The 22,487-nt window shown below is 43.1% G+C and overlaps 1 protein-coding gene across 1 annotated transcript in view; it reads right to left on the bottom strand.

Annotated features, from left to right (window-relative positions):
- The window catches only part of LOC146772748 (rho guanine nucleotide exchange factor 11-like), a 249,882-nt gene that overhangs the window by 171,159 nt on the left and 56,236 nt on the right, over nt 1–22,487 (bottom strand). Inside the window, 2 exon segments of the mRNA XM_085637026.1 lie at nt 124–241; nt 13,778–13,903. Of these exon segments, the coding sequence (XP_085493152.1) occupies nt 124–241; nt 13,778–13,903 (244 nt within the window).

Genomic DNA, 22,487 nt, shown 5'->3' with positions numbered 1-22,487 from the left:
AGCAACAGTAATAGTGATTCTGTATCACTCATCCAATCTACAGCTATTAAAATAGGACGCATTCCGAAAGGAATTCTGTGATTGGTACTTAGATATCCAGAGTAAATACTTTGGTAACCATACCATCTGTGTGCTTGATTATGTTATCCAGCAGACGGGGATAGCTTGCTAGGTGCTTCATCTCTGAGCCAATTAAGTCTTTGAGCTGAAGTCGTTCACAGTCAGGGCTGCTTTCTGCCGCCTGTAGTAAAGAAACAACACTTATTGAGACAATACATATAAAATGACTACAATACACGCTTAGATCAGTTATACTACACATCATACAAAGTATTATTATTATTTTATTATTATTATTAAAAGGCTCTTATATAGCGCATGGCTACTCGGGAGCATCCCAGCGCTTAAGACTAACCAAGCAGAGATGGGTTAAAAATGAAGAGTTATTTTAACTAGTTTTTTGGAAACAGAAGAGTTTTTAACTTTTTTCGAAAGACAAGGAGGTTAGGCTCTTGGCGGAGAGGTGGGGGAAGAGCATTCCACAGCCCAGCCGCGTTGTGCGAGAACAGGCGACCTCCTGTGCGGGATCTGCTGATCCTAGGAACTGTCAGCAGATTTTGTTGGTTCGAGCGAAGATTCCTGGTAGGATTGTAAGGTCTGATCATATCATCTAGAATGGGGGGGCCACTCCCATAGAGTGTTTTATGGACCGTGCAGAGGGTCTTAAAATAGATTCGCTCCTTTATGGGGAGCCAATGCAAGGTGCCAAGTGCGGGCCTGGCTGATGTACGATGGCTAGTGCCCGTGAGTAGCCGTGCTGCGGAATTCTGGACAACCTGAAGTTGCCGGATAACCGACACGGGGGCTCCAAGATAGAGCGCATTTCCATAATCCAACCTGGATAGAACAAGGGACTGGACAATGGTTTTCTTTGCTGCCTCGGGTAACTGAGGAAGGATTTTCCGGATTGTTTTCAGCAGTCCGAAACAAGTGGCTACTGTTTTCCTTGCCTGGATCTTAAATGACAACTCTGCATCCAACCAGAAGCCGAGACTCTTTATCTCGGTCTTTGGAGTGGGTCCTGGACCCATACAGGAGGGCCAATGTATCGAGTTGTCAAATGTGGCTCGTTTTCCTAGAAGCATCAGCTCCGTTTTACCTCCATTCAATTTCAGGTGGGACAGGTCCATCCAGTTTGCTACTGCCTCCAGGCAGTGACAGAGCCTGGAGGGGGAGGATTCCAACTGATTAAGAGAAACAACTAGCTGGGTGTCGTCAGCATAGCTTACCAGTTGGATCCCAAAGGGGGCAACTACTTCTGCCAGGGGCGCCATATAAACATTAAACAGTGTGGGGCTGAGGGAGGAGCCCTGTGGCACCCCACACTGTAATGGCATTGATGGAGAGCAGCTATTTTCTGTAAAGACCTTAAAGGATCTGTCACCAAGAAAGGACTCCAACCACATGAGTGCCCTGTCTTTGACGCCCAGTTTTTTAAGACGAGACAGGAGGACACGGTGGTTCACCGTGTCGAAGGCGGCACTGAGGTCCAGGAGGATAATGGCCGCGCTGCCACCTGCGTCCAGAATCCTCCTGGAATCCTCAACCACCCTCAGCAGTGCCGTCTCCGTGCCCTGTCCTTTCCGAAACCCAGTTTGGGTTGGGTGGAGCAGGTTATGGGTCTCCAGAAAGGATGCTAGTTGTTTATTTACCCATTTCTCTGCGAGTTTACTGATGCCGGGGAGCAGGGAAATGGGACGATAATTGGAAAAGTCCTGGGGGTCGAGATGAGGCTTTTTTAACAGGGCCTTAACCATTGCCAGTTTCCAGTCTTGGGGTACCCTTCCTAATTCAAGTGAGGTGTTAACTAGATGGATAATGTATGTACTGATGTTGGATAAGGCTAACTTTAGAATATTCATAGGGACAGGATCTAGCGGGGAGCCGCTTTTTACAGAGTTGAAAAGCGTGGGCAACAATTCAGTACTGAGGGGGGAAAAGGAAGGGAGGCAAGGCAGAATAATATCTGTATCATCTGGCAAAGGGAGGATGGATTCTTCAAGAGGTAGAGGGGAGAGGGACAGGAGGATCTTTTGAATTTTTTCAGCAAAAAAATTCGCCAGATTAATGCAGTGAGCATCAGCCTCCTCCGTGCAGAGTGGTAAAGATGGCGGGTCAGGGGCTTTTAACAGGGATTTAGCTATCTTGAACATCTCTCTTGGGGCGTTAGCTGAGATCTCTATTTTTTCTGCATAAAAGATGGATTTGGCCACGTTAAGAGCAGATTTATATTTTTTTAGAGAGAGTTTGTATTTAGTTTTTTTCTCTTCCACAAAGTGTTTTCTCCACTGTCTCTCCAACCGTTTACATTCTTGTTTTAGGGACCTTAGCTCAGACGTGAACCAAGGTTGTTTAGTGGAGGCTTTCTTTTTGGAGATGTTTGTTTTAGGAAGCACCCTATCCAATGATGATTCAATCCATTGGTTAAAGTCCATATTAGCCCTGTCAATGTCCTGGTCGACCTGAGGTTCACTTGTATTCAGTGCCTCTGCCCATTCGTTCATTTTTAATTTCGTCCACCGCCTACTCAGAGTTTTACTGGGCGGTTCTGTTGGACCGGGTGTGGGCGTATTCCATATGAAGGGGATGACCATATGATCTGTCCAGGGGGTGGGGTATGGCTCTGCTGATGTTAGGTCCACAATATTGGAAAATATGGGGTCTAAAAGGTTCCCTTTAGAGTGGGTAGGGTGTGAGACTATCAAATTCAGTTCACATGCCGCAAGATCTTTAGTTAATTCTGTGGCGGTGGTGTCTGAGGGATTATTGAAATGAAGATTCAGGTCTCCTAGTACTATAAAATTTGAGACCCTGCTAGCTAACTCTATGGTTGATTCAATGATTCCTTTCGGAAATTGTCCAATAGCGCCAGGGGGACGGTAGATCAGAGACCCTCAAGACCCTCAAGACCCCAAAGGACATTTCTCTCTTCAAGTGATGGGCAAGATAAGGAAACTAAGACTTGCAAAAAGGACTAATGGATGCAAAGTTCTTGTTATCATTTAGCAACGGTTTGTTTTAGGCATTGTTACTCCTTGAGAAATCATTTAAATTAGGGTTACTACCAAAGACTGAAGCTCAGCAACTTTGACAGCTGAAGAAGTAGGAACTGAAAGGTGAAGAAAACAGTTTCAGTTGATTGGAGCCCCATGACAAAAAGTCCCTCCCAAGAGCATAGCCGAGTTCAAGGAATATGTTATGATGAAAACGTTTCTTTAAAAATGTCACCGCTGGTACCTGCCACCAAAAGCAAACTCAAATGTGCAGCAAATTCCACATACTGGAAAGAGTATAATCTGACAGATTGAGACCGGGAACCTGCATCTTTGCAGCATTGAACAGTTGCTGTGGGTGCACTCAAACAGGACAACTTGGAGGCAATGCAGGCAGAGGCAAATTGATTACTTGAGAAACACGATCAACCTAAGAAATTAGGGAAATGAAAAGCCAGAGTCACAACATTTGAGTGAAAAAACGAGAGAGTAGAGACCGCAGTCCAGGACTAGAACTCACAATGAGACCATGTTGACTTCCATAGACAGATGAAAATAAATGTGCTTGGTCAACATGATATGATCAGAGAACTAGAGCTGCCAGCCTTCCATTATGGCAATCGGGAACATTTGCCCCCATCTGAGATGCCTGAATAAATAAATAACCACTAGAATTACAGAGGAGAAAGAAAAAAACACCTCAAGAAGTTGACAAGACTGGGGGGGAATGAGGTGGGAGGGGGCACCGGAAAGTCCATGGCAAGATGGCCACACCTTAGTGCAGCTCTTCCCAATGGGTTTGGGAAATCCACCATAAATTCGGCCATCCTCCCCTTAATTGTAAAGAATATATATCCCCTCACTGGCCTGAACACCTGGTGAGGTCTACGGAAAATAATCTTGTGGGGCATTGCTGCACGAAACTGAGAGGCGGAGTAGAGATAGGCACAGCTGGGCCGGGAGTTCAGGAACAGCACCTGTGCCGTGGGGGCTCCTGGAACACCTCGTCGTAACAGGAGGCTGAAGCCAGAGACACGGTGTGAAGCCTGCTGATAGCTTCGTGAAGTGGAGAGGACACCAAGAACTACAGTGGAGGTAATCGGGCCCAGACCTGCGGTGCCCCCTCGCTGGCCTGAATCACCTGGTGAGGTCTATAGAAAATAATTTATTGAGGCAGTGCGGCATGAAACTGAGAGGCGGAGGAGAGATCGGCACGGCCGGGCTGGGAGTTCAGGATCAGAGCCTGGTCCGCCGTGGCTCCTTGATGACCTCGTCACAACAGGAGACTGGGGCCAGAGACATTGTGTGGAGCCTGCCGGTAGCCTCGTGAAGTGGAGCGGACACCAAGAACTACAGCGGAGGTAAGCAGGATTGAACCGGCGGTGCCTCCCCCCTGGCGTGCCTCAGCAGTAGGATACTAGGCAGCCTCACAGTCCGCACATGCAAATTGAGGCCAGGGCTCGGCCTAGCAGAAGCGGATGCCTCAAAGGATCCTAACTGGCCGTGTTGACATACGGGCGGTGGTGTGACCGTGGACACTGCCGGAAGGACAGGCATCCATTGTGGACATGGGGAGCCATGCATTCAAACCACGGCAGGCCCCAAACAGCTGAAAACAGCACAGCGTGGTCGGCGTCTGTAGATGTGGGGAATACATGCTGAGTGGTTCGGCATGGTGAACCCATGCTGAGTGGTATGTGATGACTGGAGAAGGCCTCGACACACGCTGCAGAAAACACCTATTCTACATAATACATCGCTAAAATCCGTTCCAAAAGGGAAAATAATGTGGTAAACGAGGACACCCACGGTGATGTGCTGTGCTACAGCAAACATTGGTGCTTGAGACAGGAGCATCAGAGGCCTGCAGTTTCCAGCTAAACTATCTGACTGTGTCTAAATATGGGGGACAAGAGAGTTGAAATGCATCAATAGTGTGACTAAGGACTAGTGCAATTCCGGAACAGTGCAGTGAGTTTTCCCACATCTTGCATTCCCACCTGGGCGATATTGGCGTCATATGCGATCACCATCTGACACCACAGGCACCACGACTCCGGGGCGTGGTGTGTGCAGCGCTGCCACAGTCACATAGGATTGCCTTCTGTTAGGGTCCGCTGCACGGTCAGCTGCCTATGTTAGGAAGCTAACGATCTTGAGTGCTCACAATGGGAAAGGCGGACCAGCAGCAGGCAAGACAAGAGGCTCTGCGAAACAACCCTCGGATACTGGTTTGGAGGGGGGGGCAGCCCACCAGGATGGCAGAAGGGAACACCCTAGAAGCAACACTCCTGGCAGTTGTCACGCAGCACAGAAACAGAAAAGAGGATATCTAAGGTCGAAGACAAGATTCAAACTAAGAGCTCGAAAAACCTGAACATGAAGCACGTCTTGGCAGTTATTCAAGCAAAAAACGAGAACTTGGAAGCGCACTCTTGCTGCAATAATTTACACATAATTGGGGTCCCAGAATCTATAAATGCTGTCAAAATGGAAACTTATTTTGAGGGCATGCTGGTGACAATATTTGGTGCCAAGAACTTATCCCAACTGCTGGTGATAGAACGAGCACACCGTGCATTCTTGATGCAGCCTTTTGCCTGGGACTCCCCTGCATTCCATCATAGTGAAGCTTTTGAATTCTTGTGATAGGGATGCTGCCCTCTGGCTGGCCCGAGAAACGGGCCAAGTCCAATACCAAAGAAACAAATTCACTTTCTATCCTGATTTCTCTTTGGCTAGGAGGGAGGTTCTACCAATCAAGCACCAGCTACAAGAAGCAGACATTTCCAATTCCATGTTGGACCCAGCATGCCTACATGTGGAACACCAAGGTGAGAAGAAAATCTTCACGATGCCTAAAGCGGCCAAGGAATACCTGAAGACACTCTCACCTGGTAAACATGCCCAGAGCACAACAAATGCAGATGACGAAGAAATTTGACGTTCTACACTAAGCATTAGGCCTTACCAGGAGCTACTTATAGACACTCAGCGAGGTTGTGACAACGTTAAAGCTGTCGACATATTCAAGCTGATTTAAGATGCATATCTATGATCCTGTGAACTCGGTCACCTCCATACACCTGAAGGGAGACTGGGAACCTGGTGAATACCAGTGAGGGAGCACCCCAGATGAGTCAAACACATGGTGCTACAATTTATTTGTTATTGAGTGTAATGATAATGCTGAAACTATATATGTTCATTGTTTTTTGGGGGATGTCTTTTGCCAGCTGGGTTGCTGAAGTGGGAGGGGAAGAATGTTAGGTTGTTCGAATCTTGTATACCCACACAAAATATACATTGTTCTCCGTGATACGCAGGGAGTGCAGTATAGAAGCCCATGCACCATTCCCATTTCAGTGAAATGACTAAATGGCGGTGAGCAGGAGATAGCATAAATTTCATTATATGGAAGGTATGTGTCTTAATAATCCCCATAAGTTTAGGCTAGTGCTCCGGTTTCTAGATAGGCATACATGTGGCTTTATTGCAGAAAACACATTTGGATAGGCGATCAGACAGCACTATAGGTGCCCGTTGGACATCATGCCAGCTAACCTCCTTTTATTCTACATACTCAAGGGGGGGGGTCCTACTTTTGGTCAAGCGCATGGTACCCCCCACGCTCACTATGCGGACGGCCAGAGCCGGCTATTAATTGCACATAGGATGATAGCTGTCACTGCTGTCACACAAGGTAACATCTCTGGAGACTAGTTAACACCTGGAGACTGATATTTTCCACTATGCCGGCCCATATCCTCTGGGCAGGGGATCTCAATACATACCTCAATACATACCTAACCCTGCAGAAGATCGCTCATCAAACACCGGCTGGCATGGGAAGCAGGCAGCTATGGTGATCCGTAGTGGGGTGGAAGAATATGGGCTGGTCAATGCCTGGCGACTATGACACCCTACACAGAAGGAGGGCACATTTGTGTCCTCTGTACACTGCACATGGTCCAGATTGGACTATTGGCTTATATCTACTGAGGTCTACAGTGGGTAGAAGATCCATGCTACTTACCTAAGACTTTATCAGACCATTTGTCAGTCCTAATGCGACTGAAGCTGGCGCATGTAACTCCCACACCGCTCACTTGGCCTTTTCTCCCAGCAGCACTCCTAGATGCGGCATTCATAGAGGAGGTGTGGAAAGTGATCGTAGAGTACTTTGCATTAAATATCGGCTCAGTATCAAGCTGGAGCTCTCTGTGGGAAGCCTTTAAAGTAACAATACATAGGACATGTATAGGCACTCAAGTGGGGGTACTGAAAACAGCTAAAAAACACTAAAGATGAGCTTAATTCCCTGTAGAGAGAATATGAATGCCAGCCAAAAGAGGCCAGATTGGCTTCTATTAGGGAACACGTGACCGAAATTGAGACCCTTGCAGAACAAGAGGCGCGATTCATTTCTAAGCGTCACTTCGTAAGTACGTACATTGAAGGTGGGAGGCCTAGGCAAAGCCTTGCTCAAAACCTAAAGGCACAGAAAGGCCCAGACCCCATTGTCCACTTGGTGAACGATGATGGGGCCGCACTCAACTCCAACTCAGATATAGTGGAGGAGTTCAAGAGATTTTATGCAAGTCTATATGAGCCATGCAGCTCGGCATCACTGATCGAGCTTGGCCATTATTTAGAGAGGGTGACACTGGCATGGCATTCGCCAGGGCAGAGAGAATACTTAGCTCAGCCAGTGACTGTGGAAGACGTCAGAGAAGCCATACATGCCCTTCCGAATGGGAAGGCCCCAGGTATAGATGAGATTACGTGAGGGTTCTAATAAGGAGCATGCCGAAGTGCTAGCTCTGCAGCTACATGCAATGTAGGAGGAAGCCTACCTTAGTCACACACTACCGCCATCTCTGAGAGAAGTATTGATAGTGACGTTGATAAGCCAGACAAGGCTCCGGAGCGGTACAAATCTTATAGGCCACTATCTCTCATTAATATAGATGCCAACATTTTAGCCAAGGTGATTGGAGTGTGCCTACAGCCCCTGATATCACAGTTAGTGCTGCCAGATCAATCTGGCTTCATACCGGCTCAGTCAACTACACACAACCTACGCACTATCTTTGCACTATTACATCAAGTGGAACCCACCTTGCAGGCGGAGGTTCTATTAGATGCGGCCAAAGCCGTTGATTCTATTGCGTGGATATAGATGTTTGTGGTATTAGGCAGCATAGGGATACCAGAGGCGTTCTTAAAATGGATATGCCTTTTATATGAGTGCCCAGCAGCACAGGTGCGTGTCGATGGTCACACATCACATGCTTTGAGTGTCGGTATGAGGACGTCGCAGTGTTGCCCCCTGTTGCTGCTGCTATTCGTGCTTACCATGGAGCTGCTTGCCTGCATTACTCAGCAGAAACACGCCCTTACTGCCCTTAGATTTCATCTATGACCCTTGAATATCTCACTATATACAGAAGATATGGTGCTGTACATTAGTAAACCGTTGGCATATCTGGCCCTGGTAAATAGAGAGTATATAAAATGGGATTACTACTCTGGTCTGTGTATCAACTGGACGAAATCCATAGTCCTCCCGCGAACACCTACGCTGCGACATTGGGTTCCGCTAGAGTGGGAGAAAGGCCCTGTCAATTATTCATGGGTATGGGTGCACAGAGACCCTAACATTGTGAAATGTGAGAATTATGGCAAGGAAATGTCCAGATTGGAAGATTCAGTTGCGCCCTGGACGACCCTCCCGCTCTCCCTGACGGTTAGACTAGCAGTCATAAAAATGGCGGTACTGTCACTGTTTCTAAACCTATTTAATAACATTGCAATAGTACTGTCCAACTCCTTCTTTAAGCAGTTGCACTCCCTGTTGATCACACTGGTATGGGCGGGCAAGAAGCCGAGGATCAGCTGGGAGGTCCTCACCCTCCCAAACGTGGATGGAGGATTCTGTGCCCCCGATTTTATGCTATATCATTAGTGCACGCAGGCAAATTTCGCACACTTCTGGAATGCGGCATGATTTCACACCTCATGTAGCGAGCAACATGATGCTGCTCCGATCCCACTCAGGGCCATCCTACCACAGAAGTGAAATGGGATGTCCCAAAATGAGATTAACATGTTACACACTACATTGATCGCTTGGTACACTTTGGCTAGGTGAGCTGGGAAGAATTAGCTGGATGCTCCTGTGGTGCCCCTACTACACCATACAGACATAACGGTGACACAGGAGGATGGATCGCTCCAGATGCTACGGGAGGCAGGACTACACACTATGGCGATTTGTACACAAATGGTAACTTCCTAATACTACCTAATGAGATAGTTCTGTGGGCAAACACCTCATTATTTGTCTTCCTATATTACCGACTTTGAGCAGCCATAAACGTACACAATCCACACTTTCCCAGTGAACCTCCGACGCTCATGACACTACAGGTACTGCTCACCAGCGCGACGCGCTAGCACCTTATTACTAAACTATATGCTGCAGCACAGGAGGATGGGACACAGGGAGGTGGCAAAGTGTTGGCCAAATGGAATGCGGTGTTACCACAGCCCAAGGGGGAAGAGGATTGGAGGTTTTGCTGTGGGCAATCAGGCACACTTACCTGAAATTGTAATTTGAGGGTAATTCAGTTGAAGTTCTTGTACCAAATGTATTGTCCCCCGATGCACTTATATAGGTATGTGTTAAAGGGCAACTCGAACTGTGTACGCTGCGGAGCCAAAGAGGCTGACTTTATACATCTGCGTTATCATATCCACGCGTGAGGCAATACTGGGTTCAAGTCAGAGACACACTATCTGATATGATTGGGGCAAGGCTGGAGTGCAAGCCAGCGATCTGCCTACTGGGACTGCGAGAGACTTCCGGTCACTAAATCGGAATATCTTGTCAGTAAGCTTATTACTAGCAAAATGTAGAGTGGCATTGCTTCAGAAGAGTACATCTAGCCCTACAAAAGTGTCTTGGATGCCTGACAGGCACAATATAAGACACAACTGGAACTGTATGCTGAGGAGCAGCCAATGAAGTCAAGGCCAAAAGACTTATGGTGCCACCGATGGCTTATTTGCAATCCAATACTGTGAATGGTGGGTAGGGCAATAAACGAGAAACAAGCATGTATCGATACTACAGATCTGTGTCATATTTGAAATTGTCAATTGCATTACGCATGTTCATGATGGTGCACTTGCGACCTCACTATCTAGAAAACGGGGTGTGAAAGAAGGACCATATTAGACTTATAAATGACAATGTGTTGGGTACTACATGTAGTATGACGTTTGTTGCTTTTTATATGTTATGCTTACTTTGATGAAAATGATAATATAGATAGATAGATAGATAGATAGATAGATAGATAGATAGATAGATAGATAGATAGATAGATAGATAGATAGATAGATAGATAGATAGATAGATAGATAGATAGATAGATAGATAGATAGATAGATAGATAGATAGATAGATAGATAGATAGATAGATAGATAGATAGATTTTTTTTTAAACAGTTGACAAGACTGACATTGCTCTTGGGACGACAATACTAAACTCATTCTGGATTCATGCTATCAGCATGTGCGGTTGAGTTGGTGGGAACAAGTTGAACGTATTGGAATTTTGCTATTTAATTTAAGACACTCATGGAAGGAGTGGAGAGGCCAGTTTTGCCTCTTTATGGCGTTTACATATTTTACCTAAAATATCAATTCACTTTGTAGTTCAAACCACAATTCTTTATTTCATTAATCCTGTACTGATATTTAAAAACAATGCCCTTAGACATCTAAGGAAACTGTGCAACAGAAAACATACCGAAGTTTGGAGAATTTGCATGAACATGTGTATTTTAATGTTCCCAAGCTGTAGGAAAGTAATATTGTCTGTATGTTCATTTACATTAAGAATTAGATGTAATGATTAAAAAGATTGTGCAGATGTAAGGTTGAAAAAAATCAATACACTTGAGTCTTTGCCGTGATACCAGCTCCCAAGAAAACATGGACAGAGACTGCACGGATACCCTAGTTTAATGCTTCTTAACCGGAGATCCAGAGACGAGTGGGGATCTGCGAAGCCTAATCATGCAGCCCGTGACTGCTTAGAAAATTAAAAATTATTAACATTAATACAGTGTGTATAAATAAAGATGCAAAATGTGAAACTGAACATTTTCAAATCTTCAGTAAAAGTGAAGGAATTTGAAATTAGAGGTTAAAAATTAAGTAGTTGTCCAGAGTTTGATTGACAGGAGCAGTGCAAATGCATCAAAAAGAAAATAGTATGGAAGATGGGTGATCTCAGTTAAATTTAGAAAAGTCCAACTATACTATTAAAATGATTTATTTTATTTTTTTATATTCATTTAATAAAATATTATAGCATTTGTGTATTGGTTCGATGAATGCTTCTGAATTTTTGTGTATTGTTTTGACGTTCAAATCTTCAAAATTGTTTATGCCAGGGTTAAAGGCTTCCACTGCTGCCTCAGTGGGGTTCCCCAGGTCCAGTAACTGTTAAGTGGGGGTTCACAAAAGTCAAAAGGTTAAGAGCACTGCCCTAGATCACTAACCACATCCAGAAGCTTCATTCTTTAGCTACTGAGGCAACCAGTAGCTCTAGTCCTGAATCTTTTTGTTTGATGTTTGGGGCACTTCGTGCTTACGCATTCATAACTTTTTTCTACAAAAGGGATCCAAGCCAAATTTTCTTTGCCATATTTTGGGAATTCAACAGATAGCCAGGTTGTGTAGAATCCCCGTTGCTAAACTTAGAAAATAACCAAAAGAAAGATTGGGTTTCTTTTTAATGGGAAAAACTGGGAGAACAGTGCTGTGTAAGAAAGCGTATCAGTTTTCTTATAAAAATGGCATCAAAAGGTTCGCTCTGCTAAGATCGCTATCTTTCCAGCTTTCAGGTTTCAAAAAAATCATTTTAAACACAGTTTTTGCATTTTACTAAGAAGCAGTCAATTTTTCCTATTTTCCTTTTGTGGTTTCTACCTAATTGATGTGCTTGATGGAAACAGTTTAAACCCATGTGTGAACACATAAAACTACATTTCTGAAAAATAGACACAATTTGGAATTCAGCAAGAGGTAATTTACCCAGATTGCTCAAGCTTTTCCTAAAATAACTTATTGTTGAATTTAAAAAAATGTAAAAATCAAGGGAAGTAACAGAAATGGGTGAACTTTCATCTTCAATTTTGACCCCCAAGGCCGAGTTACAAAAATAATATAACTTTCAGTTCACAAGAATATACAGTATTTGTTGGTTGTCCTAAAAAAAAAGCAATTCCCCGGTCTGGTGTGTCAGCTGCAGTTTCTAAAGAGTTTTCATTGTGTACGAACTATGCTTCAATTAACATGCTAAAATCGAATGAATGAAAAATGGGTATGTAATAAACCGGCATTACGCAAAATGTATTCTTTTTTGTTCGCTGGCTTACATTTAGCTGCCAAAAATTGGAGATTAATTCAGGTGATAATAAGTAAAGCTCTACTATTTCCTGATAAAATCAATACCACACGTGTGGGTGGGCCGATTTCCAGTGACAGGAAAGACCCCAAAAACCAATGTGGAAATATAAGATTTTTGCCAAGAAATGCATCCCATTTTGGCGATGTGGGCAGCACAGTGGTCGGGGTTTGGCGGCTACCCAGGCAAACCTACTAAACTCAGACATTTCTGAAAGCTAGACACCAAGGGAAGACCAGGGTGGTGTGACTTGAGTGGATCTTATTACTCTTTCCTCCCAGGAATGCCCAGGAAACAAAACCTTTGGATAAAATGACACATTTTCCTCGCATTTCTTTGAGGGAAATCTCCATAATCTGTGAGGAGGTACAACATTTCTACCACCGAGGGCTCTCCCACTTCTCCTTTTAAAAAAATGTTAGCCCACATGTGTACTCTCGACCGCTGTGCTCCAACATTCCCTAGGGGTACAATTATTATCTAATTATGTATGCACTATTGACTGTATTTGCTTAAACCTCCACCTATCGTCCCACACGTTCCACAGACACCCTCCAACTTCCAAGTATGTGTGCCGTACATACACTGCCAGAGAGGAGGAGGGCTTATATGTGACTCTCTCAAATATATTACCGCTGGAGAACTGCAATTGTAGCACAGAGCTTTGTTCCAGTTTTGTATCATTCATTGATTTTCCTGCTCATCGGTTACAGTAGCAAGCAGTGCACTGTAAACACAAGAATACTGAAATGTCTCACTTACCGTCAGCTACAGAAACAAAGTGCTGCTTAATGGATCGAAAATGAACCTAGTAGAAGTTTGAACAAAGTTACAGAAGCTGAAACTTGGACAAATAGCAGCAGCTACAAAATGCTCTAAAAAGAGCAAATATCACTTTAAGAACTCGTGTCATAAAACATGCAGAAAAGATTTTGGAAATAGTCTCCTGGGACAGTTCTGAAGCATTTTCATCTCATTGGCAGAATTGTGGCACCCAAAATGAAGATAGGCAGGTATGTTAAAAGTATCACAATTGCGTGGATCTAATGCTGAAAAAGTATGCATCAAGAAGAAAACTTTACATTTATTTTGGACCTCAAATGCTAAAGTAAACAAAAGGCCTCCAGGATATAATCACTTCTTATCTTACACAAAGACCTTACAAACCCTGAACAAACTTCATTGATTTAAACATATATTCTGTTGGGCAGGATAGGGATTATAAGCAGAAAGACATACCTGCATGAATAGGTTAAATCGGGGCTCCTCCTGTCGTTTGGTTTTGATCATCTCCAGGGCATAATACTGAAAGCGGCAAAACCTTGCAGCTTGATGCTTTATCCTCTCTCCAGTAGGCCCATCAAACTAGATATATGAAAAAAAGCCATCAACCAGAAATTCAGCAAATGCTCAAAGCTTTCATTTTTTGTTGTTGTTTTTAGTCGTCATATTACTCATATACAACAGTAGGCGGGAGGTACGGTTTGAGAGCCACCAGGTGAAATTAAAACATCTGAGGGTTTTGACATCCTTCGTTTCGTCTCCTTCAAACAACTTTTTGATGGTTTGCGGGAGCCACTGCCCAACTCCTCTTATGTTGAAGTTTGTCTTTAATCCTTAGACTATCATCATTTAATTAACCAAAACTTGTTGAGGAATAAAAAAAAGGTGTTTCCACATTTTTATCCTCTATTTTGGACCATTTACACATTCTATCCTGCCAATGTGTTTTGCCGATTCAAACCAATCTGTGCAAGTAGGTGAAGTGTTAGATATCCATTTATTACAGATTTACCTGCATGCTATAATTATTAGCATAAAAAGTAACTGAGATTGTAGCTTCCCTTATCTTTGATTAGACCCTCCATCTTCTAAAATCCAGAAAATAACAAATGGGAGGCTTACCTCTGTATCTTTTCTCAATATTTCTGTTAACGCCTTATCCACTTCATGCCAGAAGATTTGAATACCTGGACTCTGCCATAGAAGATGGATATGATCTGCATTCTACAAGGCACATTTTGGACAGCATCTCTTCTTCTGACCTCCCAGCTTTGAGAGTTGTTTTGGAGACCAATAGGCCCTGTACATGGTGAACAAATGGTTTCTCCTTAGGGTTGCAGATCTCACCATTGATCATAATGTAGACATTGATAGTAGCCATTGGTGTAGAATTTCTGATGACGGCAGGTCTGCTTTCCATATCTCCTCTGGCAAAGTAGGAGGGCCATCTTTACCTCATACCAGGATCCAGCATCAATTGGATACTTCCTTTCTATGAATCCGAATGCTCCATAGTTTCTCCTTCATTCTATTCTAATCCGTATATTAAGTTGTCCTTGGATCAGCTGGCTAGTTGATAGTGCCAAGAGCTCAGGGAGCCCTCTTCAAACAGCTTGCCCCATCTTCCTATTCCTGCAATCTGCATCGGGGTAGCTAGGACAACTTGTAAGCATGGAGGGGAGATTTCCAAATTGGAGCCATATTGCTGTTGTTAGGGACTCCCAAGATTCTTGGTGACTTCATATAGAAATGGCAAACTACCTCTTTCAAAAGCCTTAGTGGCATCTACCGTTATTATGCTCAGTGGAGCATTTGTTACCATGGCCACATCTATTGTGCTCACCAAATCATGGGTGAGCTTGTAGAGCTGTCTCTGTTTCATGAAGCCCTTTTGGATTTATGGACAATATTTCCGATTACTTTGTCCAATCTCTTAGCTAGTATTTGTGTGTGTATCTTTTAATCGTTATCAAGCAAGGATATTAGTCTATACGATTCACATTAAAAAAATCTTTCTTAGGCTTTAATATTAGTGTTATTTTCACATTATCTATATAAATCACTCTCCCCCCCCAACATTGTGGGATGAAATGTATTAAGCTGGTTAAAACTGGAGTGAGTTCCTCTTTTAAGGCCTTATATAGCTCATTTGGTTTTCCATCAGGGCCTGGCGCCTTTCCCTTTTTGAACCCTCTAAGAATTGTATCTACTTCTAGTGTAGTAATTTCTTGATTAAGATGGAGCTGTTTGTTCTGATCTGACCTTGGAAGAGTGTCCTCCTTCAAACAACTCTCTATTTCTTCTTTTAGTGCTGTTGAATCATCGGTATGTAAATTTTGGTAAAAACCCGCAAACATCCTCCCAATATCAGAGTCCTCTGAACATCTTTCTCTGGTGCCGTTAATTTCTACTTTGTCAATCATATTTCTAGTGCTTTTTTACTTTGTATTCCAAGCCAGAAGTTTCCCACAATCTTTCCGATATTCATAATGTGCTAACTTGCAGGCATTCAACCTACTCTGAACAACTCCATCCAGATACACGGCCAAACAACCCTTAGCCTCTTTAAAGTTATCTTGTAGGTTTATTTTTACACGGGGTCCTCACAAATTGCCAGCTGTTTATCAATTACTCCTATTCTCAGCCTTTACTCTCTAACCTTATTGTTACTTTTTTCCCCTCTATGTTCAGCATTACTAGTCAGTTTCCCTTGAATAAAGGCTTTATAAGCATCCCATATAACATGCAAGGGGTTTTTCTTGTAGATCAAACTACAGTAGCTCTTTTCAGAGCATTTATAATCTCCTGCTGTCCTAATAATGCTCTATCCAAGGTCCATTTAGACGGAATTGAGGACCTCGAGAGAAAGTGTTCCAGTCTAACCGCAGCATGATCTGAGAGATGCTCTGGTTGATGGATTTTCTTTCTTACCTTATTCCCTAACTTCATATCTACAATAAAAGTCTATTCTGGAGGCATTTCCATATTTCTTGGACCCAGCCATATGCAAATCAGTCTTGACCCTGTGTCCCAATGGGAACAGTCCAAGTCCTCCCTGGACTGGAAACAAGCATCCTAGGACCGGTTTCGGGCTTTCAGCCAGGATACCTTGACTCCAGTGGCATGGAGAGCACAGGACCCACGTCTGGGCATACCCGTCCCACTCGGGGTGACAAATGCAAAAAGAACAAATAAAAAAGAAGCTCCACCCCTTTCACATTACAAGATTGAGTGGTGCAAGTAAATTGTTTAATCCATTTATGTCTCTTTAAAATTTCCCCCCATTCTTCTTGACGTAAGTATGTTTCCTGGGGGGTATATTAATGTCACTATCAGAAAGCTTCAGAAATCCCAAAATCTTCCTTTGTCTACTTGGTACCCTCATAACATTTATGTTCCAGGTTAATACCCGTATGTTGTGAACCTTCCTTACTTCCTTTATCATTTCCATGATAATTCCAGCCTAACCGTTTCCCAATCCATCAGAATCCCTGTCAAAAATGAGGACAATTATTTTTTTAGTTTTTTCCCACAGGCTCACCACCCTGTGTTTAGTAAAACCACTATCTGTCCTAACTACGTGTCACCCCTCCAGCTTGCCCCTCCCCTACCCCACTGGGGTTCGCTCCCAGTATCCAAAAATGATAGTACTTCATACCACTTGACCTTCTACTCTCCTGTTTATTTTCTATTTATTTTGCTGCATTTTTATCTGGTTTATTAGAACGTCAACCTCCGAATTCTCTTTTACATTGTGCATCTTGTTGTTCTACATGACTCTTAATGTCATTGGGAATTTTCAACTACACATTTGCACCCAGCGACTTCAGTTCTTGAATGTGTTTCCCTAACTCCCATTGCCGATTTTGAGGAACTTTTGCTATAGCCGGTCTTATGGAGAAGGACCAATCATTTTTTAAAGCTTTTGCTTTCAAGGCTTCTGTTGGGATTAGCTTTTTTATTGCAGAAGTACGGAAGTTTATTAATATTTTCCTGTATTTCTCTCTGTTTGCACTCCTTTTAAATTGATCCCGATGCACCCTTGTATGTCCTGCTCGAGGTCTAGGGAGCTGGTTTACCAAACACACACTTTGATGAGGTCTATGACAAACCCCTTCAAGTTTTCACCTTCTGCTCCCTCCAGGGCATTGAGAAACCTTAACTTGTTTCTCCCAGAGTTATTTTCCAAAGATTCCAGTTTCTCTTTGATCTCATTTTCCCTCGCTTTCAAGAATGGAATCTCCTTATAATTGCTCTTAACTTCCTTCCGTAATACTCCAAGCAAGGCTTCCATAGTGGATAATCTTTCCAGGATGCCTACCATTTTAGTATCAAGCTTTTCACAGGCTTTCTGTATTTTAGCCTGTTTGCTCTCTAGAAATTGCAAGTTTGCCTTTAATCTCTTTTTCAAAAGTGTCAGTAGTAAGGAGCCCATATCTACTTGATCTATGTTTTTCGGTGTTCCCATCTTTTCTTCGCGAGGGGTCAATAGAAATTTCCTCAACGCAATTATTTCCCTGTGGGATCCTGAGAGACAACCTGAAATCAATTTAAGAGAGGGAGCCCTGGCCCATCTACTGGCATAGGCTGAGTGGATTGGGTCCATATTTTGCATAATTGCGAGGCAGATCAATGTAATCAGATTGGCCTGAGTTTCAATACCTTTCTTAAAGTAAGATCCTAAAGATGGTGTGATTTTGATTTTCCCTCCTGGTGGGCCTGCTGTATCTCTAATAACTCTATTATCTTTCCGTTTCCCTGCATCGAACAGAACCTATTCTGGAATAGACACAGGGAGAGATTTTGTAGAAGTGGCTTTACTATGCAACAAACCTGGCCCTGGCCGAGCATTTCTAAATGTGTATCTATTTTTACCAGTGGCTCCTATGGCATCCAGCTCTGTGTATTCAGTAGAGACCTGGTGCTCTTTTTTTTAATGCGTTCTTCCCTGAGGCAATAGATCATTCAATGCATACTATGAGAGGGGATTGTCAAGTTGCCCATGCAATCTCATTAATACGCAGCTCTGAGATTAGTGGAATTCATTTAATGCTATCACCACATTACGGTATTATGCACCAGAGAAGCATGAGCTCCCAGCCAGCGTGCTAGCTAGCCACCATGTTCCCCCTCCTGTACTTCTTCTTGTAATAAGCTCAAAGCTTTCTGCCCATTCAAGTGTTCAAGTTTATTCAATTCAATTGAAGTCTACCAAAGTATATTCTTCTAAAAACAAATTTAACTAAACAGATCAAGGGTTCATGTCTGTCAATATAACAATCAAACTACATATAACAATGGCTTTGTATGTGTTTTTAGGTGCAAAGTAAAAACTAAACATACGCATTCAGCACCCTAATACAGAATTGATACAAATACAGCAAGTGCAAACATTGTGCATTTTAGATAGAAGTGTAATGTAAATGCTTAATGTAAATTAAGAACAACTGGAATACAAATAAAGTTTGAAAATAACTCCATACGGGCCTTGTTAAACCTGGCATCATTGGCGTGGGTTTCCCCTGTATTATTGCCTTTGCCTCCTGTGTTTTTGCTGTGTGTTGGGCTTCGTTTTGCTGGTCTACATGCTTTGTGCACTTTGCCATTGCTGTTCAGTACCATAGTGCAAGTGCCCCGCTTAGTCAATTATTGTAATGGATTGTTGATTCCATGATTGGCATATTTGATTTACTAGTCAGTCCCTAGTACAGTGCACTGGGTGTGCCCGGGGCCTGTAAATCAAATGCTGTTAGTGGGCCTGCAGCACTGATTGTTCCACCCACATAAGCAGCCTATAAATATAACTCAGGCCTGCCATTGCAGAGCCTGTGGGCAGTCTAGTACTGCCCACAGACCCATTAGAGCTAAGAATAATTGCGTTAAGATACTGCATTTCTGGTTCAATAAAGAATGCAAGCAAGCTCGCAAATCTCTAGTGGAGGCCATCAGATTGAAAAATGTAAGCAGTATCCAGAAATCTAGGAAAAACTATAGGAAAGCACAGGACAGTGCTAAAAAGGAATGGAACGACAGCCACGGTCCGTGCAGGTAACAGCGGTGGGGTGGTGGGGAGGCGTGGGGGGCATTTCAAGGGACGATGCCGAGGGAAAATGTATTATTTATTCAATTTTCCCTCTACATCGTCCCTCAAAATACCCCCCACACAGTTCCACTGCCCCACTGCTGTTACCTGCACGGACCACGTCTGTGGGACAAAAACACATGGCAAGACCTTAAATTGGCATGCACAAGAAATAACCTCCAAAATTTTTGGAACTTAGTGAAATGGGGTAGGGGTTGACATTCTCTACCACCGCAAATTCACATAGCCCCAGACACTTCGGTTAAAAACTTTGCCAAACAATATGCCAACAATGACAAATATGAAGGCGAGCCCTTTACAATTTATCCGTAGACAACTGACCTGGTTTTCGAGTTTGTAGAAGTAAGAGCTGCCTATAGTGCAATTACAAGGGGAAGAGCTCCCGGCATTCACAATATGCCAGCTGATGTCTTTTTACACGATAAGGATAACTGGGCCCGGCACATCATGTTGTTAGCAAACTCTATTGTTTATGCTGCTCCCATCCCTTGATTCATGGAGGGGTGCGGAGATCATACCAATATATAAAAAGGGCGATAGGTCTCTGCCAGGTAACTATAGACCCATAAGCCCAATCGACTCATTTCAAAAGGTGGTAGCCCGTCTCGTCCTGGCAAAGGTTCAGGAGTGGATTAATATTAATGATATCCTAACCCCCTTCCAGGTGGGTTTTCGTGCACAGATCAGTAAAATAGACCAAGTCTTTTGTTTTCTGTTAATATACTGGCGGACTGTTGTGTTTGGCAATGGCAGCATGTATGCTGCTTTTGTAGATCTAAAGTCAGCTTTTGATTTAGTTTCACGTAACAAGCTATGGTTGGTCCTACAGGAGCTGGGAATGCCCACGGACTTGCTAATTCTCATTGTTCGACTACATGAGAACAATTTTGAGAAATTAGCTGGGGCTCACAGGGTAATGTAACTGACCCCTTCCAAGTTGAAAAGGGAGTTCGCCAAGGGTGTGTAATGGCCCCTACACTATTTTCCCTTTTTATAAATGGAGTCTCCCAATTTTCAGCTACCTTTCCCACAGATGCTCCGGTCTTAGTGGGCATAAATATTCCGATCCTATTGTTTGCAGGCAACACGCTCATCATATCAAAAACTCCTAGTGGGCTACAGTGTGCGTTAACACGTTTTGAAAATATCTGCAACACATGAGGGTTACAAATCAATGCAATGAAAACTAAATGTATGGCTTTTAATCACCACAGAGCATTTAGTGGTAGGATAAATTTGGATGGAGGAGCCCCTAGAGCAGGTAGATGCGTTCACATATCTAGGAACCCTACTGGAGAAAAAAATGAGCTGGGGCCCTCACATTGAAATTATGGCACTGAAACATCACCAACTAGCTGGTGCTTTAAGCAACGAATTTAAAACATCTCTGACTAAGCCAGTAAGACCGGTGTTGCAGATGTGCGATACAAAAGTAGTGAGCTTGGTCCTATATGGGTCGAAATAATGGGACTTTGAGAAAATGACCCAACTCGCCACAGCAGAGAATAGGTTTTTCCGAATGATCACTAGCTTACCGCAAAGTACCCCTATGACTCCTATGCTTAATGACCGAGGGATGAAATCACTGGTATACATTGCTGTACTACGCCCCATATTACATTGGCGTAGAATTTGGTCTACCCCTGAGCTGGCCATCTATGCCAATGCTCTTAGGGATGTCATTGAGGCTCACAGCTTTCATAAAATCGGCTGGCTAAGTGACATCAAAGTTGTTTTGATCAGCATGAGAATGTCAAACCAATGGGAAAACCCATCTACCACTCAGTTTCCCATTAAAGCAGAAATTAAGGAAAGCTATTGGGAAACGGTTGGGCAAAATATTATCAGAACGAACGACGGCACTATCCTGAGAGAGATTCTTAACATTCAATCCCGGCCCAAGCCTTGAGCTCTATTGGGACACAATTTCAAAGCCCCTTGATCTGAAACTTTATTTTCAATTCAGAGCTGGTTACCTCCCATTAAAATCTTTCACTTCTAACTGGTCCTTGTCTGTTGACAAATGAATGCCCCCATTGTATAGAGCATGTTGAAACCTACCACCACATGCAGTTTGTCTGTCCTGCCTATGTGAGCCCTCGTAAGATATGGCTCTCTCAGGTCTGCAAGAACCTAGGTACCAGACACAGCAATGTTGACCTGAGAATTTTGTGTACAGATCCCTCTCCTCGCTATGCAATTCCTGTTGCTAAGTTTTTAAGATGGATGTGGACCATAAGATCGAAATTGCTGTCTTCTCTGGCAAAACAGCAAGAAACAATACCGGAACCTAACTGAAAACAGTGAGCTTGTTTAAATCACACTGTGGAATTCGTCCTGCATCGGTCCTGGTCTGTAATCTTAATGTTTTTAATGTTTATTTATATACTCTGCTCTTTTTATGACATGTATTTTTCTCCCATTGTACTATGAAGAGCCGATGTCTAATGCTTATTTGCATATATGTGAACGATATATATATATTTTTTTAATTCTTATATATCTAAATCTTATGTAACAATGCTTTTATGACATGTATTGTAGAAATATAGCTGATTGATTGATTAATATCTCATATTCAGTCTCATACCATTTTTAATTGCTGATGTTTTTATTATAATGATAAGCCTTTTTTCCTGATTTTCAGAATAATAGCTCATAATACTAATCATCACACAGTGTTTGTTTGCTGCTTTAAGGCACTTAAAGGGAACCATTTCTCTATCACCTGCTCCTCCCCTTGGTCTTAATTCGGATTGGTAATGATGCTGCAACACATCATATCTGAGACTCCTGATAACTTTTTTAGTAGTAATGAGCCATTACTGCCAATCTTCATGACAATCTAGAAAACTCAAGTGCTCCAGACTCCAGCATCGAAAAAGGAGAGTCATCATAAGTGGAGAGTAGTGGCAGTCTGCAGTAAGATAGGATTATAGAAGAAACCCATCTGAAGTAAACAGGGTGTCGTTCAAAGGAAGTGTCCCTTTGACATTCATTGCTAAGCATCAACAACTCAAAGCACCTACCTGTTAACCCCTGTAACCCCATCTAAAACTAAAA

The sequence above is a fragment of the Triturus cristatus genome, chromosome 12, assembly GCF_964204655.1.
Source record: "Triturus cristatus chromosome 12, aTriCri1.1, whole genome shotgun sequence".
Classification (NCBI taxonomy): Eukaryota; Metazoa; Chordata; class Amphibia; order Caudata; family Salamandridae; genus Triturus; species Triturus cristatus.
Note: the sequence above shows the minus strand (reverse complement) of the source record. Positions and strands in the feature narration are given on the sequence as shown.